Below are 13,133 nucleotides of genomic sequence, written 5' to 3'. Positions count from 1 at the left end.
ATATTCTCCTCTGTGTGTGTATTTACACACCTGGGCTATAGTCACCTCATGGCTTCCCAGGGTGACTTCATTCTCATTCTGTTGGTCAGTTTATTGGAACCTGCCACTTCCCTGATCCCTGTCTGAGCTTCCTTGATCTACTGGAGAGCAGACGGCAAGTGGGGGCAGTAACCCCCCTGCTGTGTACTCAACTTTCCAACCCTGGGCTGAGCAGCAGCTGAGACTAGCTGGGGGCTGGAACAGTGCTTCCCAGTCTTCCAATCTGAAAACAGTTTAGAGAATCACGAGTGAAGAAAACCGTTCACCAGGCCAGGAGTCACACATTGCTTTTCAACATGAATACTGCTTGTTGACATCATCCCAACCCATGGTGAACTACTTTGGTCTAAAAAGAGGCTTGGCATTGGTCAACCCAGCACACTGGAGGTCACTGTCACAGGGAAGCGAGACTGAGTCCGGGAAGCTTGGACTTCAAGAGCTTGGAGTCTTCAAGAGCTTGGAGGCTGGGGCAGAGTGGAAACATGAGATGCAGGAGACCAGAACCAAAGGAGAGGACATGGGCTTGGGCAGAGAGGCTGTGGTCAGGAAAGCAAAAAAACCCAGAGGCAGTGAGAGAAGCTGAGCTGTTTAATCACCTCCTTGGCCAGACTCAAGGCGGTGGCTGTCCCCAAACACACCTTGGAAGCCACTGAGAGCAGCTGGAGATTGAGTGGCAGCTGGAGTCAGAGGGTGGGGGTGGGGAGGGAAGGCTCCTGCACCTCTGAGTGTCATCTGGCACTCCTGCCCCCAGGGCCTGCTTCATCTCTGAGAGGTTCCTGGCTGGTCCCAGGGGCAGGAACCAGAAGGCAGAAGGCTCGTGCCCTCCCTGTGGCGGGAGAATGACCCTGAGGTGGGGCAGCCACTCCCCACATGGCCTATGTTGAGGGTGCAGCACTGTCTCCACCGTGGTGAAGGACAGAGGCACAAGGCGGGGGCAAGAAGGGAGAAGTTGGCGGGGGTGGGAGGGGGGTTGCCTGGGTTCCACCACTGGTCTGGAATTAAACAGCAGAAGAAAAGGGCTGCCCTTGGGAACATGGACTTGTCCCCAGTGACAGTTCCTGGTGATGGGCTGACCTTGGCAACAGACCCTAGCAGCAGGCAGTTGTCCTGACAAGAGGGTGGTCCCTGTCGACGGTCTCTGGCAGTTTCCTGAACAGAGGGAGGGAGCTGGCCTGGGACCTTGCCCCGCTGACTACTTGTTCTTCTTGAAGAAGCTAAAGCGTTTTTCTCGCTCTCGTTCTCTGCCGTCCTTGCTGCGGAGCACAACAGGCCCCTCAGCCCCAACAGGTGACACTGGGGGCATGGTCATGGCCCGTGTCATGCCCCGGGTGGCACTGGGCACCACTGGCTCTTCGGGCTCTCCAGAGGCAGAAGATGCAGTGGCAATGGCTGCGTTCACCACCCGTAGCCATGAGCTCATCTCTGCCTGCAGGACGGAAAAACCCTTGGTCAGCTTCAAGGACGCTGTGCTGGGGTGGCCGCAGTGGACAGCAGGGAAGCGTAAGAGGAGGAAGAGAAAGTGAGCTGTTTCATGCCATTAGGAGAACGCGGCCGGCTTAGACAGGGAGTGCGGCCTGGTGTGGCCATCACACACATCCGGTTAGCATGCTGTCTTACCACAAAGGATGAGACCAGGAAAAAGAGGGAGGACAGGGAAGGAAGGGAAGTCTGCAGCTGGAAGGTTCTGGAATGGCATGGACAGAGAGGATCACAGAGGACAGCTCACCTCATCCTTGGCCTGGAATAAATACTCTTTTCCATCCTGTAAGCTGTTGGGAGAGAGAGGCCACAGGGCAGAGCTGAGATTCCAGGTCTGCCAAGTTGCCGCTGGTGAGCGCACAATCATGACCCAACACTGGGCTGAGGCATCTGGCTGTGGCCCTCAAAGCCAGACCAGACACGCTCTGCACATTTTCCAGGCTCCCCAGACTGTGCAGAAGCACATCCTTTCCGACTGGCCACAGAGGTACAGGGAGCTCACTTCTGCCCCAGCCTGGGCCTCCTGCTCCAGCTGCTTGCTGGAGGCAGGGACAGGCCCCTGGAGGTCCTGCCATGTCCCTGCCTTTGGATTTCCCACCCTGGGTAATTTTTTACCTTGATGTCATCAGCCATCAGGACTGGGTCTTGGTTCTCCTGCTCCCTTTGGTGGGGAGACAACCAGAATCCCCCTCTCTCATCTACACAGTCTCCAAGTGGCTGGCCTGGTTACTCCACTCAGGGGCTCCTTATGGGAACACCCCTCCCTCTAGAACTGACTCATGGCTCATCTGTGTTCACTCCCAATGCCCCTCCCCATGCCGAGAGAACCGTTCCCTGTTCCTACCCCAGCTTGAAGACATGTTTGCGCTTTCGGTAATCAGAGGCGACGCTGCCCTGGGCCCTGGCCAGGCTGACAGGCACTTCTCCGTGGTATGGCACTCCCGCACTGGCTGCCTTGGCATCCTTGTAAAACCCAAGGCTCCCACGCCGCAGGACACAGTACACGTTCTGCCAGGACCTGCGGGACATGGTGCTGACTGGCCGGCCTTGGTGGCACGTGCAACCTGGGGCCCTCTTGGGTGTCCTAGAACTTCCAGTTCTGCTCCCATCTTTAGGCCCATGGTCTTCACACCCTCTGGTCCTCTCCTAAGGTCCTGCTCTGATCGCAAGTCCTACCCCTTGCCCAGAAGACATACTCTAAAGGGCATCCCTCCCTCTACCTGGGCAGAGGTTCTGGGGAAGTCCCCTCAGAGGCTAGGCTCTGGAGAGGCGGTACCTGTTGGCAGCCTTCTTCCCGAAGGCCTCCATCTCCTGCTTGCGGCACAGCACCCCCTCCATCTGCTCCTGGGCAGACGGCTCTGGGGCTCTAGGTGGCAGGGTGGCAGCATGGGCTGACTCAGTGGACCTGCTCTGGGGTATCGTAGGCGGGGCCGGGCCCCGAGTCCGGGTCTGCCTCTCTCCCCGGGGCCCATTGGCTTCGTCCCCTGGACCAGGTCCCTGGGGGAAGATCAGTGTTAGTGTCAACGGATGGGACGCAAGATCCCTAACCTGGGTACCAGGAAGCTAGCTCCGTGTCCAGGAGTTGATCTTCCTGCCTCCAAGCTGCCTGTGAGCCTCTGCCCTCTCCCATCCCATCCCCAGTACTGCCTCACCCCAGCTCACCGCCCCTTTTGGTCCCTTTGCCTCCCAGTTAATGACACCCACACTTGCAGGGGAACTCACCGGCCCTTCAGGGAAGCTGCTCTGCTCAAGTCTCTGTTGTCCCAGCAGGGGCTGCAAGGACAAGAACCTGTAAGAGGATGTGTGGTGGTAGGGGGGCTATGGCTCCGATGGGGGCGCAGGGGGAGAGTGGGGTCACCTGTGAGGACTCTGCATCTGTGCAGACTCCATTTACACTGGGTGCTTGCGTGGATGGCGGTGGCCGCGGCTGGGTTCTGGGATGACCAAAATCAACAGAGTCATTAGTCCCTGGGTGGCTTGGGCTCAGCCTCCTCCTCCTACCCCAGGCGTCCCGGCTCTCACCCGTCCCAGGTGGTGTCAGGAGCTGTGTGGCTGCCCACCAAGTTCCCTGGAGGCACACTGGCTGTGGGTTCGGGAGCAGGCGGCTGTTTCCTCTGCTCCTCCTCCTCTCTCTTTCTCTTTCGCTCCTTTTCCCGCTCCTCTAGCTGTCAAAAAATGCTGCATTCAGTGTGTAGAAGGTCTCATGTAAGAGGGCCAGGGAGACAGGGAGAGCTGAAGTCTCAACTCGCGTTTGATGAAATATGATAAAAGGAGAACAGAACTCGAGAAGATGGTGGGGATAAGAAAGCGGGAGAGGGTGTCTCAGCATCACCCAGTGGAACTATGCCTCCTAAAGGTGCGGGGACAACGGCACTCTCAGCTCACATCTGGGGGCTGCTAGTGCAGTGGGAGAAGAAGACGTGTCTTCTCCAAGCAGGAGTAAGCACCGGGGAGTGGGTTGGGGTGGGCATCTGGGGTCCTGTGTCCCTCACCGCGGTAAGCTTCTCCAGTGCACTGAATCGCTCCTCCCAGGCCACTGCCGACTTCTGGAAGGCCTCGTGCCGCTTGATGAGGCTCTCCACTTCGTCGACCGTGCAACCCAGCTCAGCACTGCGCACCAGCGGCTCCTGGCTGCACAGCCAGGCCTCTGCCATCCCTGCATCTCTTCCAAACACGAGCACCTCCAAAACTGGTGGGATCAGGGGTCACAGGAAGATGGTGGGTCAGAGTGGGCACAGGCAGGGCACAGTGGCCATGGCAACCTCAAGAACAGGGACACAGAGAAAGCTACTGCTCCAGAGCTGTGCCAGGCATTGCCAAGGTTGAGCATTCTGAGTTCCACACCCAGGGATCCTGGTCTCACCTACTCTGGAAACCACAGGGCGCAGAATGCCCCCCATTCCCCACAGGGCCTGGGGCCCCCTCAGCGGCTCACCCAGCTGAAGCCAGTCCATCTTCTCCTGCCACTTCTCAGCTGTCTCCTGGCGCCGTGCCTGCAGCTGAGACAGCTTCTCTGAGATCTGGAGGGGCAGAGATGTGAGTTAGCACCAGGATGTGAGGTCTTTCCAGGGCCCCGGGGGAGTCATTCAGGAGGATAAGCAATTTCTTTTTTTCTTTTTTTGAGACAGAGTTTCCCTCTTGTTGCCCAAGCTGGAGTGAGAGGGCATAATCTCAGCTCACTGCAACCTCTGCTTCCTGGGTGCAAGCAATTCTCCTGCCTTAGCCTCCTGAGTAGCTGGAATTACAGGTGCCCACCACCATGCCCAGCTAAGTTTTGTACTTTTAGTAGAGATGGGGTTTCACCATGTTGGCTAGGCTGGTCTCAAACTCCTGACCTCAGGTGATCCACCTGCCTAGGCCTCCCAAAGTGCTGGGATTACAGGCATGAGCCACTGCACCCAGCCCAGGACCAGTGATTTCTGATGTCAAGAGGCTGCCGGATCTGGGGAGAGATTTCCAGAATGTGGGAAACCCCTGAACAGCACTGAGGGGAGAGAATGAAAGATTTCTTGCAAAGAGAGAATGAGAGGAAGCAAAAAGCCGCCGAGAAGTCAGTGTTCAGCGCTTTACAGTGAGGATGGCCGAGCCTCCCAGGCCTCACCCACCTCCTCAGCTGCATAGTGACTCCTGGCCAGCAGCTCCTTCCCCATGTTGATACAGGAGGAGAAGCGATCCGCCCGGGCCTCTATCTCTGCCTTAATGCCTTGCTGGTTCTTGATGACTAGATCCGCGGAGGACACATCCCTGGGAGAAGGCAGAAACAGCATCATCCGCTGCCCATAGCCCCATCACCTCCCAGCCGCACAACCCATGGCGGCCTTGGGTCCTGGGCTTCTCACCGGGGCCGCTCCTGGGCATCCATCTGCAGGTTGACCCCATCCATCCAGAGCATCAGTTCCCGCACAGCCTTGAAGAAGCGGAACTTGTCCGTGGTGTCCAGCAGCAGCTGCCGACGGGCGGCAGAGCTTCCCTGAAGCTGGGCCCAGGCCTCCACTACGGCCTGCATGTGGCGGCCGATCTCCTCGGCCTTGTCTCCAGCGTAGGCCTTCTGGAGCCGATGGCCATCATCCTGCACCTGCTGGACCTGTAGGGCCCAGGGTCAGAGTCAGGCAGCGCAGGGGACTCCAAGGAGCTGCAGCCTGCCTCAGTCCTGGCTGCTGCTCTCACCTCCTGCCTGCCTCACAGCCAAAGAGGCAGGGGGAGGAGCCAGAGGGCGGGTGTGCAGGGAAAGATGAAGGCAGGTGCCTGGACACACTCTGCCCTGTCAGGTCTCATCTGGGCACCTGGGCTTAACTGGGGGAAGGGTCTGGAAAAGGGCCATTGGCCAGTTGAACTTTTCAGAAGCCTGTCTAGGATGTGAAGGACCTTGGAGATTGCTAGAACGAGACACTTAGCCTGAAGAGGGGATTCAGGCCAGGCTGATTGGGGGAGGTGGCTGATGGGTTTCAGTGGTTGAGGGAAGGATCTGTGCTTATTGAGTGTGGGCCTAGAGCTCAAGCCTGGGAAGCACCAACAGGCAAATTCAGAGCAGCATGAAGAGTCTCCTGGCTGCTGGGAACCCCTGAAGACATCACTCTGAAGGGGGCTTGTCATTAAAAGTGTGAATACACTAGATGTCCCCTGCCAGAGATGTTCTTTTTTCTTCTTTTTTTTGGAGATGGAGTTTCACTCTTGACCAGGCTGGAGTGCAATAGTGCTATCTCAGGTCACTGCAACCTCCGTCTCCCGGGTTCAAGTGATTCTCCTGCCTCAGCCTCCCAAGTAGCTGGGATTACAGGCATATGCCACCATGCCTGGCTAATTTTGTATTTTTAGTAGAGACGGGGTTTTTCCATGTTAGTCGGGCTGATCCTGAACTCCCAACCTCAGGTGATCTGCCCGCCTTGGCCTCCCAAAGTGCTGGGATTACAGGCATGAGCCACTGTGCCAGGCCAACCAGAGATTTTTCTTGGTGCAATTTCTTCATCTCGAAATTGCCCTCCAAAGGGGGACATCCTCCCAGCATTTCTAAGCATTGCCCTAGCTCCTGAGAACCCTCCCTGGCATATCCCCCATGGCCTCCTCTAAGCCTCCCCTACTTCCTCATGCTTGGGTCAGACCTGGGCGCTGAGGGCCTGGATGTCGTGCTCATAGGCACAGTGTCGGCGCTGCAGGGCCTCGGCGGCGTTGAGGTCACGGCCAGTCCCGTCTGGAAGCTGCTGCTGCTTGTGCTGCACCCGTGCCAGGGCTTGGCGTGCCCCGTGCAGAAAGCGCTGCAGCTCATACGCCGCGGCCAGCACCTGACCCCGTGTGTCCAGCAACTCAAGCAGGTCAGCCCAGGCCTCGTTGAGACTGTCCTTCCACTCGGCCACGGTGGCCCGTGCGGCATGGCCCCCTGCAATGAGCCCATTGGCCAGAGCATTGGCACTATCTACACGCTCCTGACCAATGGTGCTCGTGTCTCGGGAGAACTCTCGGAATTTGTCTCGGAGCATCTGGTAAAGGAAGCAGATGGACAGACCATGCCATGATGCTGGGGATGTGGTCCCTGCCTGATGGAGCGAATCTTCTACTCCAAACTCAGATCCCACCTCTCTCCCCCGGCCAGGGGGCAGGACAGGTTTCTTCCCTCGGGTTAAGGACCAGGTATAGCCACTTCCCACTGACCCTACATTTGATGGACTCCCTCCATCCCCAGCAAAGCTGTTTTGAGATGCTTGGGACCCTCAGGCCTCAGACATGGATACCCTAACTATGGTCCATATTTCTGTACCACTGAGGGTCCAAGCCCCTGAACTGTGGCAGGGATCGCACCCTGTTTTGTTGAATTCTGGTGAAAAAGCTTGAATGATAATTTCCTATTTGCCCTTGCCACAGCTCAGCTTCATGTATCCTTTCTGCACAATTCTTCAAATTGTGTGTGTATATATGTATTTAGCGAGGGGGTCTTGCACTGTTGCCCAGGCTGAAGTGCACTGGCATGAGCACAGCTCACTGCAGTGTCGAACTCCCAGGCTCAAGAGATCCTCCCACCTCAGCCTCCTGAGTAGGTGTGCCTATAGGCATGTACTGCCATGCTTGGCTAATGAAAAATTTTTTTTTTTTGTAGAGATGGGGTCTCACTATGTTTCACAGGCTGGTCTTGAGCTCCTGGACTCAAGCAATCCTCCCACCTCAGCCTCCCAGAGTGCTAGTATTATAGGTGTGAGCCACTGTGTGGCCATCATGCCCGGCCTCTTCAAATCACATACTTCCAAACCAGGAGGACAGTGCCTTCCCAGCCTGGTCTTGCCCGGTTCCCCCCAGTGCTCTGCCTGAAATGAGGTCCTAGTCTCCCCGTGGGTCCTCCACTCTTCCCATGGTTGATCTGAGCTGGGTGCCCTCCCTATACTCACAGTTACATGCTCGTAGTCCTGGCCCAGCTCGTGCGAGGCCGCCACCACCTCTCGCTCCTGGATCCACTGCTCCAGGTCATCCAACTCGCGGCGGAGCTGGCACAGCCGGAGGTGCTCCTGCAGGCGCTCCCGCCGCTCTCCTGCTAGCTCCTTCAGGCCAGCATACAGCTTGTCCACCTGGGCTTGGCGGATTGATATCCGCGTGCTGCAGGAAGAGTTGGGGAGGCACCATGGGACTCAAGGGATGCAGCTCTGACCTCCATCCTGTTCTGTGGAGCCCTGTCCCTCTGAGTTTCCCAACAGCTTGCCCAATCCCTGAGCTCCAGCTTTCTAGAAGGCTCCACGCACACAGCACTGAAAGCTCCACATTCCCCGCACCTTCCTGTTCCTGCAGCCGGCTCCTCCCCAAGGCTGAGCCAGGCTGCCAGTGGGCCCACCTCTCTGGGTGCTCGCGGTCAATCATGTCCTGGCTGCTGGCCGCCAGCTGGTGGATGGTCTGTGCGTAGTCGGCCAGGGCTTGCTCCAGCACCTGGTGCTTCTTCACCTCTGCCTGGGCACTCAGCTCATCCTGGGGGAAGGGATGGTGGGAGGGGACAGTGACATCAGGAAGTGGGTTGGGGGAGGGCAGAACTGGCCACGCACCCCAGGCTCTGCCCTGGCCCTCACCTTGGCCTTCTCCTGGCCCATCATGTGTAACTCCTGCTCACCCATCCAGGCCTCTGCCTCAGCAGCATCGCGGTAGAACTGCTGGGCTCGCAGGGCCTCCTCGAGTCGCTTCCCTCGAAGTTCCAGCTCGTGGCCCAGGCGTTTCCACATTTCCTGCAGCTCAGCCAGCTCTGGGCCCGCCGCGGCTGCACCTAGCGCATGCTGCCGCTCCCTCAAGTCCGCGATCCGGGGCTCATGGCCTTGAATCTCTTTTTGCAGGGTCTGCCCACGGCCACAGAAGAGAAAATGCTGAAAGGCCTCCCCAGCCTCACATGCTCCCGGAGACCACGCTTCACCCCTGTGCCTCTCTCCTGTCTGGGTCCTCTGCTTCCTCTCCTAGCCCAGGAATGCGATGGTAATGCCCCTCAGCCCTCATTCTCTCCCACTGAGAGGACCCACCCTCCCAAGGAGGGAGGAGAGAGAGCCACTGAAGCCAGGACTGCACTCAACATGGAGGTGGGGCCTGGTCTTAAAAAACACACATCCAAGTCTGGGGAGGCTGCTGGGAACTTCTCTTTTGCCTTCAGTCTCTGCCTCACCTGGTTTTTCTTCATGAGAAGCTGGACACTGGGCAGGTCCTTGCCATGTTCCATGGAGCTGGCCATGGGCAGCCGCTCTGTCACCCACAACTGGAAGAGAAAGGGGGTCAGTGGAGGCCCAGAGGGCAAGGCAAGCACCAGGGACTGGTTACTGGGAGTGGGGACACCTGGGGCTGCTGCCGCATGTGTAGGGAACAGCCATCTCTAGTTCTGGGGGGCATCCCCAAGTCTCCCTAGAGGGGAGATTGTTAATGCCAAAGAGAAGAGGGAAAAGAGCCCTGCTGGCATCTCCACAGCATACAGGAGGGAGGCTGGAAAGCTTGCTGTCTTTGGCCTCAGTGACTCACAATCTCATCTTCCACGTCCCGGTGGAACTGGTGCTGCTCTCGAGAAGCCTGTAGACGCTGGCAGCGTTCCCGCATGGGCTGGCACAAGGCCCTGAACTTCTCCTCCACGGCCCTCGAGGTCCTCTCCACCTCCCCTGCACCCTGGTCCTCCTGGGCCAGTGCTTTGGCCTGGGCCTGGATGGCCTCCACCTCCTTCTCTCTCACAGCCATCTCCCACTCCAGCATCTGCAACCATGAGGAGGAAGGGCCTGTTAGCTCTGCATTTCCGCCTTCACACCCAGCAGAGATACCAGTCTCTATCAAGCCCACTGTGGCTGCTTGGCACGGTGGCTCACCCCAGGGAGAGCAACCCCTCATAGGCTGGATCAGTGGTTCTCCAACTTTATATACACAAGAACCCAAGGCAGGGGTTGAAAAAATTCCTGAGCACTGTGCTCCCTACCTGGGTGATGGGTTCAATTGTACCCCAAACCTCAGCATCACACGATATACCCTTATAACAAACCTGCACACACACACCTGAATCTAAAAGATTGAAATAAAAAATCCATGGTAGTGTGATAACTGTGCCTGTTACCAATTGATGGTCTCATCCCCAATCCATCATGGCCCTGCTTTAGAGACATAGGAACTGGTCCCTGTAAACATTCCTCCTTTGCCAATGGACGCAATGCTAGGCCTTGTCAGCAGAGGGCGGTCGAGGGACACCACAGTGCCTAGAGGATGAGGGGCGTTCCACCCTTCCAGGGTCCTGTCCTTCCTCCTACAGCTCAACTGTCAGTGTCCAAGAGATCCGGTGGCTGTCACTTTCTGGCAAGTTTTGCTGCACTCCAGTGGCCACTTCCTGCTGGCCAGCCTTCGCTTTCTGGTTTCAGACCTGCTCTGGCCTGTGACACCCCAGAAAATTTCCAGGCCATTCAGTGGGTCTCTGCCCTCTCTGAGGAGGTCTGAGACTCAGCCATCTTGCTACTTCCTGGGGGACTCCTTGATCCCACAGGTAGTAGCTCTCCCTACACTTCCTATTCTGTATTCTTTTTTTTTTTGACACAGAGTCTCGGTCTGTTGCCAGGCTGGAGTGCAGTGGTGCAATCTCGACTCACTGCAACCTCTGCATCCCGGGTTCAAGCAATTCTTCCACCTCAGCCTCCCGAGTAGCTGGGACTACAGACACGTGCCACCACACCCAGCTAATTTTTGTAGTTTTAGTAGAGATGGGGTTTCACCATGTTGGCCAGGATGGTCTCGATCTTTTGACCTCATGATCCGCCCACCTCGGCCTCCCAAAGTGCTGGGATTACAGGTGTGAGCCACTGTGCACAGCCCCCATTCTACATTCTTTAGAGCAGGGACCAGCAAGTCCAGCTCACTGCCTATCTTTATAAAGTGTTTATTGGACCACAGCTGCACCTCTTTTTAAAAAAATTTTTTGAGACAAGTCTTGTTCTGCCCCCCAGCCTGGAGTGCAGTGGCACCATCACGGCCCACTGCAGCTGTGACTTCCCAGGCTCAAGCAATCTTCTCACCTCAGCCTCCTGAGTAGCTGGGACTACAGGCACATGCCACCACCACGCCTGGCTAATTTTTATACTTTTTGTGGGGATGGGGTTTCACCATATTGCCCAGGCTGGTCTCAAACTCCTGGACTCAAGTGATCTGCCCACTCCCAAAGTGCTGGGATTACAAGTGTGGACCACCACGCCTGGCCACAACCCTTATTTTACATATAATCCACAGCTGCTTTTACAAGGGCAGAGTTGAAGGGCTGTGACAGAGATCTTATGACCCACGAAGCCCCAAATATTTACTATCTGGTGCTTTACTGAAAAAAATTTTCTGACCCCTGCTGTAGAAGGCTCTTTACCACCTTTTACTAATTCATACTTTTTTTTTTTTTTTTTTGAGATGGAATCTCACTCTGTCACCCAGGCTAGAGTGCGATGGCACCATCACAGCTCACTGCAACCTCCACCTCCTGGGTTCAAGCCATTCTCCTGTCTTAGCCTCCCAAGGAGCTGGGATTACAGGCATGCACCACGCCGCCTGGCTAATTTTTGTATTTTTAGTAGAGATGGTGGTCACCATGTTGGCCAGGCTGGTCTTGAACTCCTGACTTCAAGAGATCCGCCTGCCTTGGCCTCCCAAAGTGCTGGGATTACAGGTGTGAGCCACCACGACTGGACTAATTAATACTTCTTTTTACTGAAGCTCTTGTTTTCAAATTATTAGTGGGTCTGTCTCCTAACTCTAACCCTGACTGAGACATATACCTAGAGATTCTGATACTGGCTGCCCAGAGAAATGACTTTAGGAAATGCTGCTGAAGGTGTTATCTGCCAGGCCTTAGCTGGCCTCCCAAATCTTGAAAGCTGCAGACCCCTCCTTTCTTATGCTGTTCACCATCCCCATCAAAGCTCCCCAGCACACCTGCTGCTTCTTGAGCAGAATGTTGACGCTGGTGAGGTCCTTGCCGTAGTCGTCTGAGTGAAGCTGGGCCTGCAGGCTCTCCAGCCAGCTCTCCAGGGCACAGCAGCTCTGGGCAAACAGCTCAGCTCGATTGGCATCAAAGAGGCTGCGGGCCTTGGCTTGGGTGGTGGTCTCCAGCTCGTCCCAGCGTCTGTGCAGGTCCCCCAGTTTCTCCGACACCAGGGCTTTCAGCTCTGGCTTCTGGAGAGTCAGCTCCTGCCCTTCCTGGATTGCAGGACAGAGAATGTAAAAGTGCCCAAATTAGCTTGAACTTCAGAGGCTGAGAGCGGACCAGGGGCCTTACGGGCAGTAGAGACCTGAAATTTGGGGAATAACTCCAAGTCCCTGTGTGTTCTCATCGACATGCTCTTCTCAGAGGTTTAAAATCCCTTTTAAACTGCTGTTCCCTCACTGCTGATGAACCGCACTCCTCAAGACCCAGCTCAAACAGGATTTCGACGAAGAAGCCCTTGCAATCTCTCTTTAGTCTGGGTTCCTCAGTGCCCATGGCTTCTGGCGCTATGCTGCACGTTGATTTGAATTATTTACTATCATTTTGTGTTTCTCAACTCATTGCTCTTCACTTCAATGACAGCAAGTGAGTCCCACCTGGTTTCCCCACTTCCAGCTTTTCTGCTTGAGGATTTTTGTGTCTGGGGCAGTGAGGGACTTGTGCTCTCTTGAACTGCATGGAAGGCAAATTGGAAGAGCCAGAGTTAATAAGCCCAGAAGCAGCCTTCAACCAGCGACAGACAAGGAGCTGCTGGATAAATACCCAGCATCCTTGCGCCATAGCTGAGAGTGCTGTGTTCTGTGTTCTATCTATACTATCCCCGGAGTGCCCCAGGAGGGTTGGGTTCCCATTGCCCATGGGGGTAACTGGCATGAATTCCGTCCCTCCTCATCATTCCACTGCCCTACTGATGCTTCCCAGGATCACCTCCCTAGAACCACTGTCTCAGGGTTTGCTTCTAGGGGTACCCAGACACTGCCTTCCAGCCATTTTGCAGGTGGCCTTGCAGGATGAAGGGCATCAAAGGCTAGCACTGCTTGGGCAGCTTCACAACCTTGAGCACAATCTACACTTCAAAGCACACGCATTGGTGGTCAGGGCTTTGCAGGGCTTCTCTCCCACCTCTTCTTCCATGGGACCCCTGCGCACAGTTTTTTTTTTTTTTTTTTTTTTT

The 13,133-nt window shown here is 56.1% G+C and overlaps 1 protein-coding gene across 4 annotated transcripts in view; it reads right to left on the bottom strand.

Annotated features, from left to right (window-relative positions):
- Positions 1–606: 606 nt before the first annotated feature.
- SPTBN2 (spectrin beta, non-erythrocytic 2) overlaps positions 607–13,133 on the bottom strand; it is a 44,718-nt gene continuing 32,191 nt past the window's right edge. For all 4 annotated transcript variants that reach the window (XM_017537030.2, XM_017537031.2, XM_037741565.1 and 1 more), the window contains 18 exons: positions 11,908–12,171; positions 9,484–9,708; positions 9,137–9,226; positions 8,559–8,819; positions 8,330–8,460; positions 7,893–8,097; positions 6,618–6,992; positions 5,358–5,602; positions 5,124–5,262; positions 4,454–4,538; positions 4,011–4,207; positions 3,541–3,683; positions 3,377–3,452; positions 3,241–3,291; positions 2,795–3,015; positions 2,363–2,536; positions 1,766–1,808; positions 607–1,465 (listed from right to left, as the gene is read on the bottom strand). In XM_017537030.2, coding sequence (XP_017392519.1) covers positions 1,232–1,465; positions 1,766–1,808; positions 2,363–2,536; positions 2,795–3,015; positions 3,241–3,291; positions 3,377–3,452; positions 3,541–3,683; positions 4,011–4,207; positions 4,454–4,538; positions 5,124–5,262; positions 5,358–5,602; positions 6,618–6,992; positions 7,893–8,097; positions 8,330–8,460; positions 8,559–8,819; positions 9,137–9,226; positions 9,484–9,708; positions 11,908–12,171 — 3,159 coding nt within the window. In that variant the 3' untranslated portion in view covers positions 607–1,231. The remainder of the gene's footprint in view (positions 1,466–1,765; positions 1,809–2,362; positions 2,537–2,794; positions 3,016–3,240; positions 3,292–3,376; positions 3,453–3,540; positions 3,684–4,010; positions 4,208–4,453; positions 4,539–5,123; positions 5,263–5,357; positions 5,603–6,617; positions 6,993–7,892; positions 8,098–8,329; positions 8,461–8,558; positions 8,820–9,136; positions 9,227–9,483; positions 9,709–11,907; positions 12,172–13,133) is intronic.

This window comes from Cebus imitator, unplaced genomic scaffold, assembly GCF_001604975.1.
Source record: "Cebus imitator isolate Cc_AM_T3 unplaced genomic scaffold, Cebus_imitator-1.0 Scaffold102, whole genome shotgun sequence".
In the NCBI taxonomy this organism is placed as follows: Eukaryota; Metazoa; Chordata; class Mammalia; order Primates; family Cebidae; genus Cebus; species Cebus imitator.
Note: the sequence above shows the minus strand (reverse complement) of the source record. Positions and strands in the feature narration are given on the sequence as shown.